This window comes from Canis aureus, chromosome 4, assembly GCF_053574225.1.
Source record: "Canis aureus isolate CA01 chromosome 4, VMU_Caureus_v.1.0, whole genome shotgun sequence".
Taxonomy (NCBI): domain Eukaryota; kingdom Metazoa; phylum Chordata; class Mammalia; order Carnivora; family Canidae; genus Canis; species Canis aureus.
The window spans coordinates 22,218,520-22,242,694 of NC_135614.1; the positions used below are offsets into that span (position 1 = coordinate 22,218,520).

Sequence of the window (24,175 nt, forward strand, 5' to 3'; positions counted from 1 at the left end):
GGAACCACAGCTTGCTGGCAGGACAATGCCAACTGTTTCTTTTCTGAGGGAGTCTGTGCAGAAGTCCACAGATGAGAGAAGACAAGCTCTCACTAGGTAGGTGCAGGATTCCTCCTGGCTTAAAAAGCCTTCTGCCCAGCAGGAGCCAAATTCTCTTGTTATGACTCCATAGGGACATTTTCCGGGGTCTCTGCAGGGGATGAAACAAGAGTCACCTCACTGGGGGAAACCTAGAGCTATGCCATCCCATCTAGTATTTATAATTTTTCCAACCCAGGAACAACCTATCAATGAGGGATCATTTTCTTTATCATCAGAAATGTTACTCAGTAACAGAGGCACCAGGGTGGTGCAGTCAGTTGAGAGTCCTACTCTTGATTTCAGCCTAGGTCATGATCTCAGGGTCCTGGGATTGAGCCCCACATTGGGCTCCATGCTCAGCAGGAAGACTGCTTGAGGATTCTCTCTCCCTCTCCCTCTGCACACCCCTCAACCCAAGTGCTCTCTCTCAGATAAATCTTTTATTTCTTTTTTTTTTAAGATTTTATTTACTTATTCATGAGAGACACAGAGAGAGGCAGAGACAGGAGAAGCAGGCTCCATGCAAGGTGCCCGATATGGGACTCGATCCCGGGACTCCGGGATTACGTCCTGAGCCGAAGGTAGATGCTCAACCGCTGAGCCACACAGGCATCTCATCTCTCAAATATGTCTTTAAAAAAAAGAGAAGTGTTACTCATAACATAGTTGATATTCTATCCTTAACTGTAACTGAACCAACATGAGTTCCCTCCTTGGTGAGTCACAGATAGAACTTACACCAGGTGGAGTTGTCACACAAAAGAAACTTTATTTGCAACAAATAAGGAAACCACAGGGAATAATTTCCAAAGCTGTGAACAAGGATGATTTTTTTTTTTAATTCAGGGTCAGGATGAATATTTAGAAAGGGAGCCTTGTCATTGCATGTGGAGGTGGGCATAAAGTCACACATGCACCTCAAGGAAACATGCCTAGACGTACATTGTAAGTTACATAAATAAGGCTTGTGCTCCTCCTTGGGTGGAGATTTTAGTATCACAATGAGGTAGAGTTGGGTGCCTAGGTGGCTCAGTCAGTGAAGCATCTGTCTTCAGCTCGGGTCATGATCTTGGGGTCCTGGGACTAAGTTCCACATTGGGCTCCCTGCTCAGTGGGGAGTCTGCTTCTTCCTGTTTCTCTGCTGCTCCCCCCACTTGTGCTCTCTTTCTCCATCAAATAAGTAAATAAAATCTTAAAAAAAAAAACAAAAAACAATGAGGTAGGGTTGACTGTTGGTCAGCGCACAGGTTGCCCCATGACCCATCCATGTAGGTGTGAGTCCAAAGTGGACTGAGCTTTCTTTCAGGGCGCTCATTATTGCTTGAAGGGTAGTTTCAGTTTCCAGTGGGGATGCTCTGCATGAAGGGTCTTTTCCTGAGTTAAAAGATAAGATGGAAAGAAGAGCTTTAAGGAAAAATGTTGATGAGTACAAGCAGGTAAACTACAAAGGTCAGACCTGGGGAGCTAGCTGGTGACAGGTAACTGGGAGAGTGGAACTAGAGCATTAACCTAAGGCCAAATTCTAATGCAAAAGGAAAAAAAGTTATTGATTCTCACCTATTACCTTCCTCATTTTACAGACAAGGAAACAAGCTCAGAGAAATTCAGTAAGTGGCAGAGTAAGGATGAGAACCCAGGTCCCAGGCTACATTACTATTTTACCTGTTAGCCTATTATAAGCATAATTAGAGAAACATCTTTTAAATTTTTTATTGATTTTTAATAAGATTTTATTTGTTTATTTGAGAGAGAGAGCAGAGCGAGAGAGAGAGTACAAGTGAGCTGGAAGGGAAGACGGAGAAGGAGAAGCAGACTCCTCGCTTAGCAGGAAGCCCGATGTGGGGTTCCATCCCAGGACCTCAGGATCGTGACCTGAGCCGAAGACAGATGCTTAACTGACTGAGTCACCCAGGGGTTCCAGGGAATATCTTTTATAAACACAAATCATAAATTATAAAGCAAAGTGTATATTATCTTCAGGTCACATTCTGCTTTGGCCTGTATTAGGTATTGGGTTTTAATTAGCACAAGTTGTTGAAGTCTATGACCTCTTGTCAGGTCAGAAGAGCTGTGGACAAAACCAAGAAGGCTTTACAATCTCGGCCAGGTTCTCCAAACCTTTTCGGTCCTGCACTCTATCAGTAAAATATTTCTGCAGACACATTCCCCCACACATGTATCTTCATTATTTTTGGATTTATACATTGGTGATTCCACATACATGAAATGTCCAGAATAGACAAATCCACACAGAAAGAAAGTAGATTAGCTGTTGCCGGGCCATGGGGGGAGGAGGGAGTGGGAAGTGGCTACTGATGGGGACAGAGTTTCTTTTTGGGGTGATGGACATGTTCTGGAATTTGATAGTAGTGATAATTGTATAACCTTGTGAATATCCTTAAAAAGACATTGAATTACATATAGTCTAAAAGGTGAATATTTTGATATATGAATTATATCAATTAAAAAAATATTATCATAAATAAAAGTTCTGATACTGTCTTATGTCACCCCAACAAATTGTCTTGTACTGTCCCTCTGGACTCACTGCTTTCTTCTTTTTTTTAAAGATTTTATTTATTTGTTTTGAGAGAGAGACAGAGATAGCAAGAGAGCATGAGCAGGGAGGAGAGGGAGAAGCAGACTCCCCACTGAGCAGGGAGCCCCACTGTAGCACTCCATCCCGGGACCCTGAGATCATAACCTGAGCCAAAGGCAGGTGCTTAACTGACTGAGCCACCCAGGTGCCCCTGGACTCACTGCTTTAAACCAACCCCCTAAATAGGCTATGTCTCAATTATAAGCCATTTATGGCTCCTTTTTGCTTTCACAACTGTTGTGAATTTGTGTAAATTGCTTATCAATCAACAATAATAACATATATATTGAATATTTGCTAGTTGTAAAGCAGGATTCTAAGTGCTCTATTTACATGCACATATCTCACATTCCCATGCAGCTCTGTTATTACTGTTAATGTCCCCATTTTACAAGCAAATTGAGGCTCAGGTAGTTTAAGTAACTCTTCCAGAGTCAAAGCTATTACATGTCTGTGTAGGGCTTCAAACCAAGCAGCCTGACCTCAACGCTGGTTTCACACTTACTGTGTGTCAACACGGGGGGACATACAAAGTCCCTGTATCCTGGGAGTTTATCCTCCAGTAGGAGAGGGGGGCTAAAAGTAAGTAAATATAAGACAAGTACAGATATTTCCAAGTTCACTGAAGAACATATGACAGCCAAGTTCTGTGTGTGTCTTTTCACCCTGAGAAATATTCAGGATGAAGGAATGAAGTATGAGCTTTAAATTAAATTTTGGGTGCACCTGGGTGGCTCAATCGGTTAAGCACCTGCCCTCAGCTCAGTTCATAATCTCAGGGTTCTGGGATGGAGCCCCATGTTGGGCTCCCTGCTCAGTGGGCGTGGGGAGCCTACTTCTCCCTCTCTCTCTGCTGCTCCCCTCTGCTTGTGCTCCGTGCTGTGTCAAATAAATAAATAAAATCTTAAAAAAAATAAATTAATAGAATTTTGTTTATATAAACAAATAACAAAGAAACCCCCACAAATTTTGTTTATGCTTCTGAGCTGGGCCACAGAGTGTTTGGGATGTTGGGGGCACCAGATATCCCACCAACGCCAGCTCTAGCAGAATTCATCAACACTGAGCCACTGGGATCCAGTGGCTGGGGGCCCAGTGTTACGTCAATGTTTAGAAGCCTGGACTCTTGGCTTACCCTCTTTGAACTGAAAAGACCTTAAATAGTAAGGAAGTTTTTGCATTTGCTGCAGCACACTAATTGGTAGGCAAATCACATTAATATTTCTAAGCTGCTCAGTATATGGTAGAGACTGAATAAAATTGCTATGAATGTTGGCGTAGGACATCTGACACTTATTGAATTATCATTCTTCAGTAAGCCTTTCGGAATACGAACTATAAGATCTCTACCCAGTGTAACCAGTAAAAAAAAAAAAAAAAAAAAAGATCTTTATTAATTGACATGAAAAGATTTTCATAGTGTATTATTCCATGAAAAAAGTAGATTTAAAAAGAACATGAGTGGAACGCCTGGGTGGCTTAGCGGTTGAGGGTCTACCTTTGGCTCAGGGCATGATCCTGGGATCCGGAGCAAGTCCCCATATCTAGCTCCCTGCGGGGAGCCTGCTTCTCTCTCTGCTTGTGTCTCTGATTCTCTCTCTCTGTGTGTCTCTCATGAATAAATAAATAAATCTTAAAAAAAAAAAAAGTATAAGAGCATGGTTCCATTTTGGTGGTGTTACTGGTGTGTAGTTATCTGGAGAAAAATATAAGGGAGGATATAGACCAAAATGTTTTTTTTTTTAATTTTTTTTATTATTTATTTATGATAGTCATACAGAGAGAGAGGCAGAGACACAGGCAGAGGGAGAAGCAGGCTCCAGGCACCGGGAGCCCAACGTGGGACTCGATCCCGGGTCTCCAGGATCACGCCCTGGGCCAAAGGCAGGCGCCAAACCGCTGCGCCACCCAGGGATCCCCTAGACCAAAATGTTAATAGAACTTCTTTCTTTCTTTCTTTTTTAAAGATTTTATTTATTCATAGACAGAGAGAGAGAGGCAGAGACACAGGCAGAGGGAGAAGCAGGCTCCATGCAGGGAGCCCTACGTGGGACTCAATCCTGGGTCTCCAGGATCACACCCCAGGCTGCAGGCGGTGCCAAACCGCTGCGCCACCGGCGCTGCCCTAGAACTTATTTCTGTAATGAGTAAAGATCATTTCAATTTTTAAACTACTTGCCTGTATTTCATGACTTTTTTTTTGTGAGGTGTGCGCATTGCTTTTATAATTAGAGAAGTAATTTTTACCCAGAGCTACACCCTACCCTGGTTAAATTAGGCGAAAAGAATGACTCTGGTGAAGGTCACACTTCCAAATTTTGGACTTTTTGAGGCTATCTTGGCTAATTTCCATTTCTGTTGGATTTCCTCCTTGAAGCAAGACCCTATTTTTGGACCTCTTTGTAAGCAGAGGAGGCTGTAGTAGGTTAACGAGGCACCACCTGCAGACTGGGTTCCAGGAGATTCCTTCTAGAATAATATCCTGCCAGAAACCTTAGACATTTTACTTGGGATTACAGATCCTTCTAGAAACAGAGGCCTGTTTGCTAACCTGGTCTTCAGTATTGGGGTGTTCAGCTTCCCAACTTGTAAAGGAGAGGAATGAGGTTAATGAGCCCCTCACTCTTCCTCCTTTGGGCTTTGCTTTTCTCCAGGCCTCCCAGCCCCGACTGCTAAAAGCAGAAGAGAAGAAAGAACCCAGGCACAGAGGGCGTCCTCCCAACCATGGGGCAGACTTGCCAACAAGGATGCGTAAGTCCTCCCCTTGCTCTTTTCTGACTTCACGTGGTCACAGGCACCACTGCCTGCCCACCCTTCTCCCGTGGGAGATTACTTGGGGTCCGTTGTCTCGGAGGGAGACCCAGAGCTCGGCAGACACGTGTTGTGGGGTGAGGCAGGAGGCCCACAGATCCGTCCTCTGGCTCTCTTTGCAGTTTAATTTTACCCCCGGGGTCAGATAGGTCCTGGCAAGGAGAGCCCAGAGGGTCATTTGTGTCACCCCTAAGTGGATTAATCACTTCTTAGGTCCTTTTGCTACAAAGTCATGAACATGTGTTGAACACAGGAATGTGGCTTTTTCTAGGTGAAGTCTTCCCTGGCCAGATTGTATATGGCCGTGTAAAAGCAGAAGCCCATTCTTGCCTCTCACAGAGAGCTTTACTTCTCCCCTGGGTGTTGGAACAAACCCTGGAAAATGTTTATGGGACAAATTATGTTCTTCTGAGTAGCTGGTTCATTTTTAGTAACCTAATCTGCAGATGGTTACACCATAGCAAGGACTACACAGGATCCCCTTTAACAGTTTGGGGAAATGAGGTACAGTCGGGATTAAGCCCAGTGACAAACCCGGGGCTGGGACTTGAGGTGTGCACCAGGGAGAGGATTCTCTCAGAGCAGCCTGTCAACCCCTCCTGTCACCTGGCCTGCCTGCCTCGTGAAGACTTCCAGCTCAGTCTGTGGGTGGGGGAAATTCGTTCCCAGGTAGTGGGGAGGAGTGGGGAGGAGGGAACACAAGGCCAAGGAGTTGCTTTCCTCTCCATGTGAGGTGGGTGGGCAATGGTCCCCAGTCCTACAGGCCTGGCTCGAAAAGCCCCCTTCATTACCTCTGAGGGGATCCCTATGGTCCAGCCCAGAAATATCCTTCCTACCTCACGGGGCTTTGAGAGAACTGAATTGCACCCCACTTCTGACACCCCCGTGACAGCTCAGGCTCTCAGTCTTAGTCTCATCTCTGTAATCCAAGACACCTCCCTGGGTTAGAGTGAACAGGAGGCCACTAAATACACACACCTGAAAACTCCTTGGGTCCCGGGCCCCAATGCCTGTTCCTTCTCCTTTATTCCACACTTGGGGTGAAAAAAAAGTTTTGCCTGCTCTGGGAAAGGAGGAGCTCCTCCAAATCAGGGGGTCTGTTTGGGCTGTCATTGCCACCTTTCATGGTCCCCACTGTCCCCTTCGGTGCCCCTACCTGGCCTGGAAGGCCCCAGGCAGAATGCTACTGAGAGAGTAACGCAGGCCAGGTCAGCTTTGGAGAGGTGACACAAAGCAGCCAGTGTCACAGGCGCCACGCGGCAGTCAGCAGGCTTGGGCACTGGTACTTGGAGTTCAGGGCCAGTCTGTGGGTCTCCGGGCTGGTCCTCTGTGGTCCTTGGGGGTCCGGAGAGAGGAACATGGGCTCTGGGATCTCAGACACAAGCAGGAAACCCAGGAGTTGGAAATCGATTTGTTCTCTCAAGTGGCCCTCGGTGAGTCACAGTTATTGCCCTATGTCTCCGTGAGTCTATGATCTTTACTGGTGTCATTCACTGAGCAACTACTCTGTGCCAGCCACTTCACACAGTCTCCTTAAATTTCACAAAGTTCCAACAAAGTAGGTATCATTCTCATCTTACAGATGGGAAAACCCAGGCATAGGGAAGGTAAGTTACTTGCCTAATTTTATACTTATCAGTGACAGAACTCAAGTCCCTGTAACTCCCAGCCTATGTGCTCTTTCTACCTCCAGGACAAACTCAGGGCTGGGGGTGAGGCATGTGACTCCACCTGTAATTACATAAGGACATTCATATTTTGAGATGTTCCAAACTTAGAAATGGTGTGCTCTGGATATTGGATTCCCACTCTTAGTCTAATGGACCCAAAATCATGTGGTCCATTCAGTTACTTTCTCCTTGGCTCCTTAGGCTGTTCCAAGCTACAGACAGTATTTTTTTTATTGTTTCCTTACTCTTAACTCTCCTGAAGGCCTATAAATATCTGTAAGGCTTCATTAGAGTGCCTTTCAGCAGCAAGCTTGCTTTCATGGGATATCAGCATAAAGCCTAGACTTTGGTTTTTGTCCACATGAAAAACTTGCTGAGGGATCCCTGGGTGGCGCAGCGGTTTGGCGCCTGCCTTTGGCCCAGGGCGCGATCCTGGAGACCCGGGATCGAATCCCACATCGGGCTTCCGGTGCATGGAGCCTGCTTCTCCCTCTGCCTATGTCTCTGCCTCTCTCTCTTTCTCTCTCTGTGACTATCATAAATAAATAAAAATTTAAAAAAAAAAAAAAAAAACTTGCTGAGATTGTCCTGGTCACTTGGGTTGTCTTTGGGATACCTTTTCTTGCTTCCCTAGGGCCATGATTTCTGTAGAGCTTCTTTGAAGAGCAGCCTACTCAGAAGAGGGCATGGTTTCTCACTTCACGAACAACAAACATTTATTAAGCACCTACCCTGTGTGAGGCAGGACAAGAAGTGCTGAAAAGATGATCTCTGCCCTTCAGGAAGGATCCATGGGTTACCCCTGATTCTTATACAGACTGGCTACATGTCTGTGGGCCACTATCCAACCTTCTAGAAACCTCAGTCTCTTTCCTTATAAAGTGGGATTGCCTCTTGTGTTTTATCACTCCTGGTTCCCTCCCTCCTCACCCACCAAGAAGTGGTTGTAAGAGTCCCAAGAGCAGCAAGAGATGGCAGGCCCCAGCACTAGCATTTTTGAAGGGTCTGCTTGTATCCTGTTGTTATTGTCCTACTGGCTAAAGCAAGTCACACAGTCAAACCCAGAGTCCCCGTGGGAGGAGACACCAAAGAGTATGCTTACAAGAAGGAGAACCATTTTGGCTCTTTTGTGCAATGTATTAAACCTTCCTTCTCCCTCCAGCTGCCATCATGAAGAGATCTATATGGGCCTCTCTCGTGACTGGCAGCAACTTCCAAAATCTATGAGGCATGTAAAGTTATAAGAGGGTTATGGGAAGGCAGGATGCTAGCCCATCCAGCTGGTTGCTACTTGACAACCATGTTCCCTCCATGTTCATCTGGGAAGTATTGCATCCTGCAATCTTCGGGACACAGTGTGGCCAGTGGCTCAGCAAGGACAGAGCCCTGTGTTTCCACAGTCTCCCTACATGCCTCTCTAGTGGCTCAGTCATGAAAGTCATGATTGATTGGCACATCTGTCTACTCTGGTGGGCTGTGGACTCCCTGTAGGAAGAGCCACTGCTGTTTGTCGTCTTTGAACCCTCACTTCCTAGCACAGTACCTGTACCTTGGTAAGCACCTAATCAATGTTGATGTGAATAAATTCATGAATAAGACATTTCTGAGCTCTGCTGCATTTCATCCAGAGACTCATTAATCATGTCAGAATGTAGCCAGTGATTTCAGGGTTACTTGTAGTTACTGTTGCTTTTTAAACAAGATTGATTAGTTATAAGCATCAATACGCTGTGAATACAAGTTGCTAAGATGCCTTTGTCACAGCTTATTTTGTCCTGTCTTTTTTTAAGAGTGAAGCATCTGAGAGGCCAATCAAGCCCTCGCTTACTGAAGTTAAGGTAAGAAACCTAAATGTTCTTTCCATCTCCTTCTGTAACCTTTTCTGTAAAAGAGGGATAGCGTGTGGCAATTCCATTTGGGAATTCTGATCATGGCTTCAGTGAGCCAAGCAGCCTTATGGTGGATTCCCAGGGGAGGAAGAGCTTTTACTTCTAAGTTGTTCCTACCCAGGCCCAGCCCACCCCATAGGGCAGGTGCTTTATAAGGATGCCTTTGTCACTACGCTCTCCTCTCTTAGCCCTTGCTTGGGAGCAAAATGCTAAGTGTCAGAGCTAAACATAGGACCTTCCTGCCCTGGAGCCATATGGCCTAATGACTGTGGGAGGGGTTCTGGGAGAGGGAATGGAAGGGTCTATTCCCTCGCTTGTCTTTTCTGGTGTGCAGAATCTGACATGCCAGGCACTTGGTATCCATGTCCTCTGCACTGGAACATGGGCAAGTTTCAGATCTTTCCTGTTGACCTATCCCATATGCTTCCAAATCAGAGAATTGTCTGTGTTATCTGTGATGGCCCCCCACCTTCCCTCTCACTCCCCAAGCAGGCACTTTACTGTGCCTGGAAAATTGCATTTTGGGGTGGATTGCTTCATGTGAAGGTGGTGAGGCGGGGGCTTTAGAGAGCCAGCTTGCTGGGAGAAAAGTACAGTAACTTTTGATTTCTCCTGCATCTGGTCCCCTTATCTAGTCCCAGCTGAGGTCCAAGGCTGGGTCTGGATTCATAGCAGCCATCTCTGCCCTGCTTCTTATTCCACTGATCGAACAACCATATTCTTGTTCTTACAAAAGTGAATAAGAGACTCCAGCATTTGAGGATGTAGGGCTGAGAACTGAAGCTCAACGTACTAAAAAGGAAAAAGTTACAACACAGGGTGACACATGCCTTAAAAGCCAGATGAGGGAGGGGTCCACCCTGTCTTGGGGAGAGAAGGAAGGTTGGATAGAGGAGGTGAGGTTGGCATGGGTCATGTAGCAGAAGAAGGAATCTACAGGCCAGGAGGGACATTCCAGGCAGAGGTGGCAGCAAGGGCAAAGGCAGAGCCTGTGAGGATGGAAAGAGCCTGGGAGGCTTCCTGCTGTGGAGCTGGTGGGGAAGGCGGGAAGGGAGGCTGATGGAGTTGGGTGGGGCTGGGACTAGATGTCGGTTACGGTCTATTGGTCTGTTGAGGGGGCCCAAAAGATCTTTAGGCTGAAGAGTCATGTGATTAAATTGTGTTCTGACACCAGCAAGGAGCATGAGCCTTGAGCTTCCAGGGTACCAGTCAGGAGATAGTGGGGATGCATGTAGAAAGATCTCCAGAGGTGATGTGTGTGCCAGATGATCCACCTTGGAGTGGGAAGAAAGTTTTACAAGTTCCATTGCTAACAATTTTTAAAAGCTCAATCAGCACTGGTAGCTTTCCTTGGTGAGTCTTCCAGATTGGTACTTGTATGATTTTGTACTCAGGGTCTCTCAATAAAAAGGGGGAGGAACATGGCTCCTTTGTTTCCAGGGCCATTTTTAGCATATCACAAGGCATTACTGCCTTATGACTGCCTGGTTGAAGTAGTTTCATACATCATATCTGGCTTTAAGTAGGCTGACCCTCACAAAATAAGCAAGTGGCTTAGAAAGATTTCTGCATAGAAACTGTGGATTAACACTAATGAATAATGGAGGCACCTGGTTGGCTCAGCTAGAAGGGAAAGTGACTCTTGATCTTTGGGTCTTGGGTTTGAGCCCCATGTTGGATGTAGATATTACTAAAAAAAAAAAAAAAAAAAAAAAAAAAAAAGAGCTAATGAACAATGAGAAGAGTGCTGACTCATTTCCTATCCCTGGTACCAGCTGCTTATCAGCCACATCTTGAGGTTAAAAGAAATAAAAGATCTGATTAGATTTATATTTGAGCAGTCAGAGAAACAAAACAGACTAGACTATTTGAATTCTGGCTTTATTCTGTATATCACTAATGATAAGCTAATCCTTATGTATAGAGAGGCCTAAGATAATTAGTTAATGATACTATTAGGCCACCACACTTTAAAATAGTTTATCTCATCTTTATGTCTCTTTATAATTGAAGTAGAATTTATTAGCAGTCAAATGCATACATCCTGTCAGTTTGAGAAATCTGAACATGTGTATAGAACACAGTTCAAGATATAGAACATTTCCATCACCACCCAAAATCTCATGTCCCTATCCATTTACTACTTTCCCATCCCCTGTCCTGAGGTTATCATTGTTCTGACTTCTATCACCATAGGTTAGTTTTCCTGTTCTTGTATGTCATATAAGTGTCATTATACATGTGTGTTCTTTTGTGCCTGGCTTCAATATTTTCATATTGCTGTGTGTATCAAGTTCATCCTACATGATCTTGTATATAGACAATCCTAAGGCACACACACACACACACACTATTAGAATAAACACATTCAGCAAGGTTATAGGATACAAAATCGATATGTGAAAATCAATTGTACTTCTATACATTCACAATGAACAATCCAAAAATGAAATCCAGGAAATAGTTTCATGTCTAATAGCACAAAAAAAAAAAAAAAGAACAAAACACTTAGGAATAAACTTAAATGAAGTCCAAGACTTATACTCTGAAAACTATAAAATATTGATGAAAGAAATAGAAGAAGATCTAAATAAACGGAAAGATAGTTCATGTCCATGGATTGTAAGACTTAATATTAAGATGGCAATACTCCCCAAATTGATCTATAGAGTCAACACAATCCCTGTTAAAAATTCCAGGTGGCTTCTTTGCAGGAGTTAACATGCCAATTCTAAAATTTATATGGCAATGGAAGGTACTCAGATTAGCCAAAACATCTTAAATAATAAGAAAGTCAAGGAATTCACATTTCCTGTTTTCAAAATTTATAAAGCTACAGCATGGCACTGGCATAAAGATAGACCTATAGAAGACACAAAGAGATGGAAAAATATTCCATGCTCATGGATTGGAAGAATTAATATTGTGAAAATGTCAATGTTACCCAGGGCAATATACACGTTTAATGCAATCCCTATCAAAATACCATGGACGTTCTTCAGAGAGTTGGAACAAATTATTTTAAGATTTGTGTGGAATCAGAAAAGATCCCGAATAGCCAGGGGAATTTTAAAAAAGAAAACCATAACTGGGGGCATCACAATGCCAGATTTCAGGTTGTACTACAAAGCTGTGGTCATCAAGACAGTGTGGTACTGGCACAAAAAACAGACACATAGATCAGTGGAACAGAATAGAGAACCCAGAAGTGGACCCTGAACTTTATGGGCAACTAATATTCAACAAAGGAGGAAAGACTATCCACTGGATAAAAGACAGTCTCTTCAATATATGGTGCTGGTAAAATTGGACATCCACATGCAGAAGAATGAAACTAGACTACTCTCTTGCACCATACACAAAGATAAACTCAAAATGGATGAAAGATCTTAATGTGAGACAAGATTCCATCAAAATCCTAGAGGAGAACATAGGCAACACCCTTTTTGAACTTGGCCACAGTAACTTCTTGCAAGATTCATCCATGAAGGCAAGAGAAACAAAAGCAAAAATGAACTATTGGGACTTCATCAAGATAAGAAGCTTTTGCACAGCAAAAGATACAGTCAACAAAACTCAAAGACAACCTACAGAATGGGAGAAGATATTTGCAAATGATGTATCAGACAAAGGGCTAGTTTCCAAGATCTATAAAGAACTTATTAAACTCAACACCAAAGAAACAAACAATCCAATCATGAAATGGGCAAAAGACATGAACAGACATCTCACAGAGGAAGACATAGACATGGCCAACAAGCACATGAGGAAATGCTCCGCATCACTCGCCATCAGGGAAATACAAATCAAAACCACAATGAGATACCACTCACACCAGTGAGAATGGGGAAAATTAACAAAGCAGGAAACCACAAATGTTGGAGAGGATGTGGAGAAAGGGGAACCCTCCTGCACTGTTGGTGGGAATGTGAACTGGTGCAGCCACTCTGGAAAACTGTGTGGAGGGCAGCCCCGGTGGCGCAGCGGTTTAGCGCAGCCTGCAGCCCAGGGTGTGATCCTGGAGCCCTGGATCGAGTCCCACGTCAGGCTCTCTACATGGAGCCTGCTTCTCCCTCTGCCGGTGTGTCTGCTACTCTCTCTCTCTGCATCTCTATGAATAAATAAATAAACTCTTAAAAAAAAAACAACTGTGTGGAGGTTCCTCAAAGAGTTAAAAATAGATCTGCCCTACGACCCAGCAATTGCACTGCTGGGGATTTACCCCAAAGATTCAGATGCAATGAAATGCCAGGACACCTGCCCCCCGATGTTTCTAGCAGCAATGTCCACAATAGCCAAACTGTGGAAGGAGCCTTGGTGTCCATCGAAAGATGAATGGATAAAGAAGATGTGGTCTATGTATACAATGGAATATTACTCAGCAATTAGAAACGACAAATACCCACCATTTGCTTCGACGTGGATGGAACTGGAGGGTATTATGCTGAGTGAAAGAAGTCAATCAGAGGAGGACAAACATTATATGGTCTCATTCATTTGGGGAATATAAAAAATAGTGAAAGGGAATAAAGGGGAAAGGAGAAAAAAAATGAGTGGGAAATATCAGAAAGGGAGACAGAACATGAAAGACTCCTAACTCTGGGAAACGAACTAGGGGTGGTGGAAGGGGAGGTGGGGGGGGGATGGGGGTGACTGGGTGACAGGTACTGAGGTGGGCACTTGACGGGATGAGCACTGGGTGTTATTCTATATGTTGGCAAATTGAACAATAAAAAATAAATTTATTAAAAAAAGGGGAAGAAAAAGATAGACCTATAGATCTATGGAATAGAATTGAGAGTCCAGAGATAAACTCATACATTTAAAGTCATTTGGTTTTCACAGGGGTATGAAAACAATTCAATGGGGTAAGAACTATCTTCAACAAACAATGCTGTGACAATTGAATATCCACATGCAAAAGAGTCAAATTAAATCCCTACCTCATACTATATACAAAAATTAATTCCCAATATTCAATAGCTCAAATTATAAAACTCTTAGAAGAAAACATAGGTATGAATCTTTGTGACTTTGGATTTGGCAGTAGTTTCTTTTTTTTTTTTTTTTTTTTATTTATTTATGATAGTCACAGAGAGAGAGAGAGGCAGAGACACAGGCAGAGGGAGAAGCAGGCTCCATGCACCGGGAGCCCGACGTGGGATTCGATCCTGGGTCTCCAGGATCACGCCCTGGGCCAAAGGCAGGCGCCAAACTGCTGCGCCACCCAGGGATCCCTTGGCAGTAGTTTCTTAATATGATATCTGTTATGGGCTGAATTGTGCCCCTCCCCTACCAAATTCATATGTTGAAATTTTAACCCCCAGTACTTCAGAATGTAATCACATTTGGAGATGGGGTCTTTAAAGAGTTAATTAATTAAAAGTGAGGTCTTTAGAATGGGCCCTATTCCATTTTGGTGGGTTTTTAAAAAAGATTTTATTTATTTATTCATGAGAGACACACAGAGAGAGGCAGAGACATAGGCAGAGGGAGAAGCAGGCTCCCTGCAAGAAGCCCAATGTGAGACTTGATCCTGGACCCCAAGATCACACCCTGAGCTGAAGGCAGACACTCAACCACTGAGGCACCCGGGTGTCCCCCGCCCATTCCAGTTTGAATGACATCTTTTCAAGAAGAGGAAATTTGGACACACAGAGAGACATCCTGGATGTGTACACACAGGGAGGGAGACTATGTGAGGAAGGGGGATTCTGCGTGCTAAGGAAAGAGTCCTTAGAAGAAGGTAAACCTGCCAACACCTTGATCTTGGGCTTCTAGCCTCTAGAATTGTGAAAAAAAATACATTTCTGTTGTTTAAGACAGTATGTAATATTTTATGGCAACCCTACTAAATTAATACAACCCCAAAGTGGAAACAACCAAAGATCAGTCAACTGATGATCGGATAAACAAAGGTGATGTATCCACACAATGGGATCTTATTCAGAAGTAAAAAGGACTGAAGTTCAGATATGTACTACAACATGAATGAACCTTAAAAATATGCTAAGTGAAAGAAGCCATTCACCAAAGATCACATATTGTATGATTCCATTTATATGAAACATCCAGAACAGGCACATCTGTAGACAGAAAATAGGTTAGTGGTTGCCTGAGGTTGGGGAGCACAGGAGTTTGGGAGGTGACAGCTAATGGGTACAAGGTTTCTTTTTGAGATAATGAAAATTCTCTAAAAATGACTGAAGTGATGATGTTACCACCCTGCAATTGTATTAAAAATCATGAAACTACACTTTAAATAGGCAAATTATATGATATATGGATTATATTTCAGTAAAACTGTTACCAAAGGGAGAAAAAGACATCATTCCATTTTTTATACTGAGAACTTTGAAGTATGTATAGATATAGTACGGTTTTTTAATCTGCTCACCTGCTCATGGACATTTAGGTTGTTTCTAGTTTGGGCTATAAAGTGCTGAGAACATTTGTGTACAAATCCTTGTATGGACAAATGCTTTAATTTCTCTTGGGTAAATATCCAGGAATGGAATAGCTGGGTCATGTGGTCAGTATATATTAAACCTTTTTAAAAAGATTTATTTATTTATTAGAGAGAGAGAGAGAGAGAGTGTGTGTGTGTGTGTGTGTGTGTGTGTGCGTGTGTATGTATGAGTGGGGGTTGAGGGCAGACAGGGGGAGATGGAGAGAGAGAATCCCGAGCAGACTCCATGCTAAGTGTGGAGTCCTACGTGGGGCTCCGTCTCATGACCTGGAGGTCACGAACTAAGCCAAAACCTAGAGTTGGATGCCCAACTGTGCCACCCAGGCACCCCTATATTAAACTTCATTAAGAAGAGTCAAACAGTTCCAAAGTGGTGTCATTTGACACTCCCATTGGTCTCATCTGTTTTCATGTCTATGTTTTAGGTATGTTTTATAATACAAATAATACATTAGTGCCATAGTATGCATTGATAGTTATGAGTAAATGTACAGATCGTGGAGATATGTGAGCAAAACATTTTTGCTAAACATTTTTGATTCTGAACAGATCAGTTCCTTAGCCTGGTTGGAGAGAGTTGGTATCACTAAGGGCTTTGTATTCATTTTGTAGAGCTGCAATAGCAAATTGGCACAAACTTAGTGGTTTAAAATAACAGAAATTTATTATCTAGCAGTTCTGTAGGCCAGAAGTCTGAAATCAAGGGGTCAGCAGGGCGGGGCTCCCTCCAGTGGCTCTAGGGGGAGGATCCTTCCTTGCCTCTTTCACTTTTGGTGGCTCCCGGTGCTCCTTGGTTTGTGGCTGCAGAACCCCCTCATGTCTCTGCCTCTGCCTTCACAGGCAATTCTTTTTTCCCCACTATCTTCTCATCTGCCTCTTATCAGGAAGGTCATTGGATTTAAGGTGCGCCAGGGAGATCCCATCCAGGAAGATCTTATCTCAAGATCCCTAAAGTAATTACATATACGAAGATCCTTTTTATTCACTTTTTAAGAGTTTATTTATTTATTCATGAGAGAGTCAGAGAGAGGCAGAGACATAAGGCAGAGGGAGAAGCAGGCTCCCTGTGGGGACCCTGATGCAGGACTCAATCCCAGGACCCCAGGATCATGACCCAAGCCAAAGGCAGATGCTCAACCACTGAGCCTCCCAGGTGCCCCAAGAACCACCCCCCCCCTTTTTTTCAAATAGGGTCACAAACACAGGTTGTGGGGATTAGGGCATATCTTTTATAGGGCACCATACAATGCACTACAGGCCTGTTCTAGCAGAAGGAATGGGGATGAGAGGATGGATTCGAGAGAATTCTTAGGTGGGTGTTTTGCTTTGTTCTTGAGGCACATATATGGGGAGACTCAGTAGGGTTTGGTGACAGATTAGATGCAGGGCATTTGGAAGGGAAAAACCTCAAGGATAATGCTCAGGTTTTCAGCTTGGCTGATAGGGAGATGGTCCTACCTGGACCACTCTTTTCCCCAGAGGGCAGAGGAGGCACAGGCATGGTGTACTCCCTTCTATTCTGGTTTCTGCTCAAGTGTATCCTCAGAGAGGCCTCACCTATTCATGCTATCTGAAATGATACTCTTATTCTCTGTTGTTCAACCTAGATATCAGGATTAGATTTGGCTGGTAGTAACAGAAAACTCCAAAATAGCAGTTGGGTTCATGCACTGGAATTTTATTTTCCTCTGAAGTTCTACAAATCTAGAGGTAGGGGGCTACCTACCCCTACCCCAAAGCCTACCTTTGGGGGCTGCTATGGGGCACCCTGGTGATGGGGATGCAAACTCTTCCTATTTTCTTTTGTTGCTTTGTTTTGTGTGGTTGCCATTCTCATGATTATCTCAAAATTCAAGACATTCCTGGTTCTCTAGCCAGTCTGTCTGTATTTCAGCCAGCCAGAAGGAAGAATGGCAAAGAAGAAAAGCTGCATAATCATCATGTCTTAAGGAAGCTTCCTGGAAGCTAGCATGAGATGCTCTCACTTTCATCTTTTTGGCCAGAACTTGCTCCCATGGTCACATCTAGCTGCAAGGAAGGCTAGAAATGTAATCTTTACCTGGGAAGCAGGGGAAGTTCTGGATTCAGCTAAAAATTGACTCTAACTCATTAGTTAGAACAAAGGGTAAATGGAAATTGTAGGATGTAGCTCTGTCGCCTACATTCTTTTTATTTTTCCTCCTAGCACCTGACCTAATGTATATTTAATTTGTGACTTGTTTACTGTCTGGCTCTCCCCACCAGAATGTAGGCAGGGACTCTGCTGCTCACCAGCACATTTCTAGTGACAGGCAGACTAGATGCTTCACAAATGTCGAATGAATGAATAAATGACAAGGTAGGGAATCAAGAAGAGAGAGTTTAAGGAGAAATGATGGTGTTGGGAGACCTCCTGAGTTTCAGGTGCATATGGGGGCTAGGACTTCATGTTCACAGGCAGTTGGAATATGGGTCTGGAACTAAGAAGAGAAGTGGGTTGAAGCTCTGGACAAGAAGTCACTGAATCTTCCTGTGACTCAGTATCTCATCTATAAAATGGTGATAGAACTAGTATTTACCTCATTAGGTTGTTCTGAGGGTCAAACAAGTTAATATAAGAATTTAGAATAATGCCTGGTCCACAGTGAGTTCTACCTGAGAATTAGGTATTATATTTTATAAAGCTGGAGATACTTAATTTAAAAAGCAGCCCTTATTTTTCTTCCTCTGGCTTAAAACATTTTTTTTCTTTAGGAAATTATGGTGATAGGAGATAGAAATTGCAAGTAAAAATTGTCTTTTCTTAGCAAAATGAAAAGTCAATACCTAGTTTTTATTTGTATGCATGTTTCATTTGCTGGCCTATGAGATCTCACAGTCTAGGAACCCTGATTAGGTATTGACATGGACTCTCCTACATGAACATTTCCTTCTATATATTCGAGCTAATTCTAACGGGTTAGTATTGAAGATCTTCTGTTGGCCCTGTGGAGGTGGTTGTGCGTGGGTATCAGAGCGAACTATCCCAGGAAACTCAGCGTAATCAGCAGGGTGATTTTTGAGATTGCTCTGTTCCAACAAGATATGGGTTTCCTTTGGGGAAGGAGCGGGCTTGAGATAAGGAGCAGGGCTGAAAGCCAGGCAGGCCTCAGTAGTCTGGTTAACCCTTCTTTCAAGCTGTCATTCTTTATGCATAGGAGGCTTATCATTCTTTATTCATAGGAGGTTCAGAGGCAATTGCAATGATGGTGGGATGTCCACGAAGTCACAGGGCTAGACAGGGCTTTCCTCACAATCCTGAAGGACAATCATCCCCACAGGGAAGTGGAAACCTTGGGACAGAAGCTGAGAGAGGTGTCTCTGGGAATCAGGTGTTTTATGAGCCAGGTAAACCAGGTCAGGGTTGAGCAAGGGGCAGCCAGAGAGCTTTATAATACATGAAGGAGGTAGGACCTGGGTGAAGCAAGAGAGGTGCTGAGGGTACAAGATTTGAATGCAAGATTTAAATCTTGCATGCCTTGGCACCTCCCTTCCTGATCCCAGCCCTAATACCCGAGGCCTTCTGCCTACAAATTCCAATTATCAGGAGCTGAAAACTTAAAAGGCCTTACAGGGGCCAGACATAAGTGTGCATTAGCACAGTGGGCGGGCTGGGTGGGGCCTGGGCCAGGCTGCAGCACCCCACTCTGTCTGAAGGGGGCAGTGGCTGCTCAGTTCTAGCAGAGGCCCTGTGTGGCTAGACTGGAGGTGCTGGGAACCTGCATTTGAAAGTGAAATCTCCTAATTTGTGTTTTCCCACAAATTTCCCCAAAATATTAGGCGGGCTAATTAAGATAGGTGCCAGGCCACGTGGTGGCCTGGCAGTAGCCAGGATGTAACCTCTATTAGGATGTTGTCAGAGGGCGGAACTTTGGGCAAAAATAAAAGAGGAAGCGAGTCAGGCCCAGGGTGTGATTTTACAGCCCCGCCCCTCCTCAGCAGCCTTCCCACAAAGGAGCAAAACCGGCTGCAAAGTGGATGACAAAGTCCTAGTGAACTTTGATCTGGGTGCGCAGATGCATCTGCGGAGGGACCAGGACCCCGAGGGGTGGCCTCAGCCTTGCAGGGACCGCAAGACCTAGCTCCTGGGGATTCACGTCAGAACTTTCCTCCCCATGTTCCCGCGGAAAGTTAGCGTGGAAATCAGCAACTCGCATCTCCTGGCAGTCCCTCAGACCTACCTGGGGTGCTTCTGCCAGGAGCTTGTTTGCACTGTGCTCCGGGTCGGGCAGGGTCAGGTCAGCTGCAACCTCGGGCCGTGGGTCTGGGGTGATTTGTAAAAGCATTTGTAAAAGCTCCCCAGGTGATTCTTCTCAGCAGATGCAGCAGGGTTGAAATCTACAGATCCAATGGATAGAAATGTGGGGTCAGGACCCCTCTCAGGTGCTTCCTGTTGGAATGTGCTTTGCCTGCCAGCACGCCCCTCTCAGGATTCCAGCTTGCCGCAATGGCTCACATTCCAGCCTTCATTTTTCTTTATTCCCTTTCTCTGCCTTTGAGCCCTGCCACATGCTCTATAACTTCCCTAACCCTCATTGACTGATGAAGTGGGCATAATGATATTTGCCCTGGTAACCTCACCAGCCTGTTATCAGAAGAAATGAGGCATTATCTGAGAAAATAAATGCTCTGTAAACTGTCAGTATTATGCAAACATTGCTGTTGAAGTGTACTCCCAGGTGCTGGAGTACAGCTCTGATCCACTGGAGAGAATTTCTGGAGTACCATTCCCGGTGCCCTGGGGCCGATGTGAGTTGTCACATTCTGACTTAGCCATGGCCTGCCTTCTCTTTCGGGCAGTTGCTTTTTGTGGGTGGCAGCCTGGCATGATCTGATCACTCTCTCCCCCAACCCCGACTTCTATAAGAAGAGCACAGTAAATGCAGAGGGAAGTCCAGGGGGCTTCGGCGAGGAGTGAGGGCCATCTGGAGGGTGAGGGGAGACTTGGAGGACTAGATTTCCAATGGTCAAGGTCTTTACTGTTCTTCCTTGGGGTGCAAAGAATAATCAGCAAGGAGCTTGATATAGTTTTGGGTTGGTGAGGTCCAGAGCTGATGGTCAAGAATGAATAGTTGAGATGTCTTTGGTGCAACAAAGGTGATTTTATTAAAGCACATGGACAGGACCCACGGGTAGAAAGCTGCTGTACTGGGGTGGTGAGGAGTGGCTGATTAATATACTTGCGTGTTGAGGGAGGTAAGGAAAAAGGGAGGTGGCCAAAGGGGCGGCTTTCATTATGCTAAAGGATACCAAAGGCCTGGCTGTTATCAAGCAAATGTTGTGTTTTCTTCTAGCAAGGCATTAACTTTAAGACAGTTGGAAGTTTCCTGGAGGAATGTCACATATATCCCACCCAGGAGGTGGGGGGGGGGAGGTTCCAGGCTGTCTGCTCATGGTTTGTCCTCAGCTTGCCTTCTGCTCTCTCATCAAGCTTAGTTGGCGTCTAAGAGCTGTATGACAGCAGAAAGAGGTGGGATAATGAAGAAGTGCATGAGGTGATAACTGGCATGATAAAGAGAGGACACAGGCCCAGCTCTGAGCCCAGGAGGGGACACAGCAGTGCAGCATGGGCTCTGGTCTCAGGAAGCTGTGTGATTGGGGCAGATAAGGCCAGGCCCCCAGAAGACAGTCAACAATATCAGGCAGACTGTTACGACTCAGTGTCACTTATCAGAGGCCCAAGCTGCAGTGAGGTGGAGGGGGCGGAGGATGGACAGAGCACTGTCTGGGCATCAGAACTGGGTTTAAGCCCCAGCTCCCACCTCCACCACAGCCTGACACTGGACAAGATGGCCCACATGTTGCATCGCAGGTTCCTGGTCTGTAAAGAAGAGTCTTGGTCTAGATCTAGATGGACTCTGAGCACAGTCCGAATTGGCCCTGTGGAAGTGCTAAGGCCTGGGAGACTGGGGTGAGTAGCATGCCTAGGAAAGGCTTTCTGTGGATGGTGGGAGAGCTGGGCCTTCGGTGAGAGGGTCACAGGGACACTTGGTCAGGGGGTGGTGAGTGGAGAAGGCAGGGCAAGCAAGGATTCATGAGCAGGGGCTCAAAGGGAGCTGGTGGACCTGGCAGGCCAGCTGGCAACAGTGGGAAGTGGCCTTGCTGTGGCCCAGGGTGGAGGAAGAGATAGGTAGGGAAGAGTCGAGTCGGATCACAAAGGCCTCAGACATCAGGCAGAGAGAGATGTTTCAGTTGGCTCTGTCAGGAAGGAGGGTGTCATCAAGGGATTTGGGGCAGGGCTATGATGTGATTAGGCTGCTTTTTAGCAGGAATGAGGTGGCCTGGACTTCAGAATGACTTGGATGGTAGAAAGCCAGGAACTGGGGAGGCTAACTTTTGTAACATTTCTGGCATGGGACAACGAGGCCTAGGGGTTGAAGGAGGCCGTGGGGCAGACCTAGAGGTATCTCTCAGGAAATATTGATGGACCTTGGGGACTGTGTGCATTCGAGGGGTGGGGAGAAGGAGAGTCATCCTGAGAAGCAGTTTCTCACTCAATGGCCAGGGAAGAGAAACCATTGGCAGCCGCCTTGCCTGCAAACAGAACTTCTCGGAGTAGCCTGGAAAATTGGGAGGCTCAGTTTCTCCCTGGCTCCAGCTCACGATGATCCAAGAGATCATGAATGTAATGGGGGCGCAGTGATGGTAGGTTGAGGGGCATGTATACTCCTGACACTCCTGATCACTGTGCCAGGCTCATTCCACCTTCGAGTGCTAGGCATGCGAGACAGCAATTTGCAAAGCACAGTTCTTGATCTGCAAGGAGATCTGCAAGGAGCTTCTCACCTTGTGAGTCTGGCAGCATCATAACTGCAGGACTCAAGTGGCAGTTGAGAGCAACCAAATCATTCTCTTTCTCCCAATTTTGCTTTATGGCCATGTAGGCAGTGTAAGTGTTTGATGGATGCCAGGAAACTTACATTCCTTGTTTATAATGACACTATCCTGAGGGCAGATCCAGGCTTTGTGGGGTTTGAAGCTTAAATAATTTTAGGGAGCCTCTTTGGAAAACAATTCAAAATTGCAAATATAAAATCGCGCCACCCTCTCTGTGCTTAGAACGGGTGGTGGTGGTGGTGGTGGTGGTGGTGGTGGGGCAACGCAAGGGAGAAGCCCTAATCATACCAATTTTATAGTAATATCCACCACTTACTGTGTAATATAAGCAACTATTTTATTTGTAGTATTCCACAGCAAGGAAGGGAGAGTGAGTGGGCTTTCCTATCTCCATGCTATGGAGGAGGAAGCAAGCTCAGAAAGGTGACTCAGAAGGTCACTGCCAGACAGCTAGCAGACAGTGAGTGCTGAGCTGTGGACTGAAGGCTCTGGCCTTAGGGCCATATCTTCAGTCAGTGACAGCAATGGTCAGACCCCAAAGGAAGAAGGTAGCGGACCTAAGCCATCTCCCCCTGATACCACTGTACCTTTATGTAGGCCGGGTCAGGGTTCCCCGGATCCAGGTCTGGAGTAGAGGTTGGGGGGTTGGACTGTGGCCATCTCTCAGGGCACCACAGGGTGCAGCCTTGGTCCCAAGAGCATGGCCTATTTAGGCAGAGAGGCTTCCTCGGGTAGGAAGGATGGCAAACTGCGCGGGTGAGCATTGGCTTGGAAAACACAGCGTCCTAATCCTGAGATCTACAACTTCCCGGTTGTGTCAAGTTTGGCAAGATACACGGCCTGGGGTGAGCCTCAACTGGATTACCTGTGGAGGCAGGATAGTAAGCACTTGGTTGTATTCTGAGCTCATTACGTGTCCCCTTGTAGGGCAGTGAGGCTCCTGCACACAGACGCAAGGGATCCAAGAACACTCGGGGCTCCCGCAGCCGCCCCCTAACCGCCCGATGCCGCCCCTCCCCTCCCCCTCGTTAAGGCCGAACGTTTCTCTAAGGATTCCTCCCAGCCCAGCTCACTTCCGTTGGGGAAGTGAAAAAGGTGGCACCTCGGAGGGACGCCTGGGGCAGCGCCCAGACGCCCGCGAGGAAGAGGAAGGCGGGGGCAGGCGGCCGGGCCGGGCCGGGCCGGGGCGTGCGCCCGCGGGTGAGCCCCAGGAACCGGGACTCCGGGCGGGGGCCGTGGGCGTCGCTCTCGATTTAGCAACACCAATCCGCCTGCGGGAGATCAGGCGGGGAGCGGGGAGCCGGGTCGGGGTGATGCTCGGCCCGGAGGACGCGGCCGGGGCGCGGCGCAGGAGCCGGCGGGAGCGGGGACCCGGCCGGGGCTCCGCGCAGCCTCTCGGCCCCAGCGCCCGCCCGCCCGCGCCCGCTCCCGCCTCCGGAGGCCCCGACCCGCCGCGCTCCCGGGGGCGAGCCCGAGTTTCCGCGGGAAGGGGCCGCGCTTCTCCGGCTGCCCCGGCCGGCGCCGCGCCCTCGTCCGGCCCGAGTCGGGCGGCGCCTCCTCCCGCGCGCGGCCCGCGGCCCCCGCCCCCCGCCCCGGCGCGGCGCCCCCCCGCGGGACCCTGCGCGCCCGAGCCCGGCGCCCTACGTGGGGGACGTGCCGGGAGACGCCGGGCCGCGGGGCCCTCCGCAGCGCCGCCGCCCCCTCGCCCGAGCGGCAGGGAGCGGCCGCCGCGCCCCCCCGCCCCGGCCCGGGCGCCGCCGCCCCGCGCTGCAGAGGCCGCCGGCAGCCAATGGGCGCCGAG

At 46.4% G+C, this 24,175-nt stretch overlaps 1 protein-coding gene and 2 long non-coding RNA genes across 8 annotated transcripts in view; 1 reads left to right on the forward strand and 2 right to left on the reverse strand.

Moving 5' to 3' along the window:
* The window catches only part of HK1 (hexokinase 1), a 120,317-nt gene that overhangs the window by 29,377 nt on the left and 66,765 nt on the right, over positions 1 to 24,175 (forward strand). For all 3 annotated transcript variants that reach the window (XM_077894801.1, XM_077894803.1, XM_077894802.1), the window contains 2 exons: positions 5,335 to 5,431; positions 8,952 to 8,999. In XM_077894801.1, coding sequence (XP_077750927.1) covers positions 5,405 to 5,431; positions 8,952 to 8,999 — 75 coding nt within the window. In that variant the 5' untranslated portion in view covers positions 5,335 to 5,404. The remainder of the gene's footprint in view (positions 1 to 5,334; positions 5,432 to 8,951; positions 9,000 to 24,175) is intronic.
* LOC144312295 (uncharacterized) lies at positions 828 to 6,842 on the reverse strand. The gene is made up of 2 exons (XR_013377786.1): positions 6,648 to 6,842; positions 828 to 1,455 (listed from the first exon to the last, which is right to left on the reverse strand). It is a non-coding gene; the product is annotated as an uncharacterized LOC144312295 (long non-coding RNA).
* On the reverse strand, positions 18,311 to 24,080 carry LOC144312293 (uncharacterized). Of its 4 annotated transcripts, none has more exons than XR_013377784.1 (4): positions 24,019 to 24,080; positions 22,962 to 23,239; positions 19,719 to 19,875; positions 18,311 to 18,843 (listed from the first exon to the last, which is right to left on the reverse strand). It is a non-coding gene; the product is annotated as an uncharacterized LOC144312293 (long non-coding RNA). The 4 variants fall into 4 exon arrangements; XR_013377783.1 differs by lacking the exon at positions 24,019 to 24,080 and adding an exon at positions 23,448 to 23,733; XR_013377782.1 differs by lacking the exon at positions 24,019 to 24,080 and adding an exon at positions 23,477 to 23,732.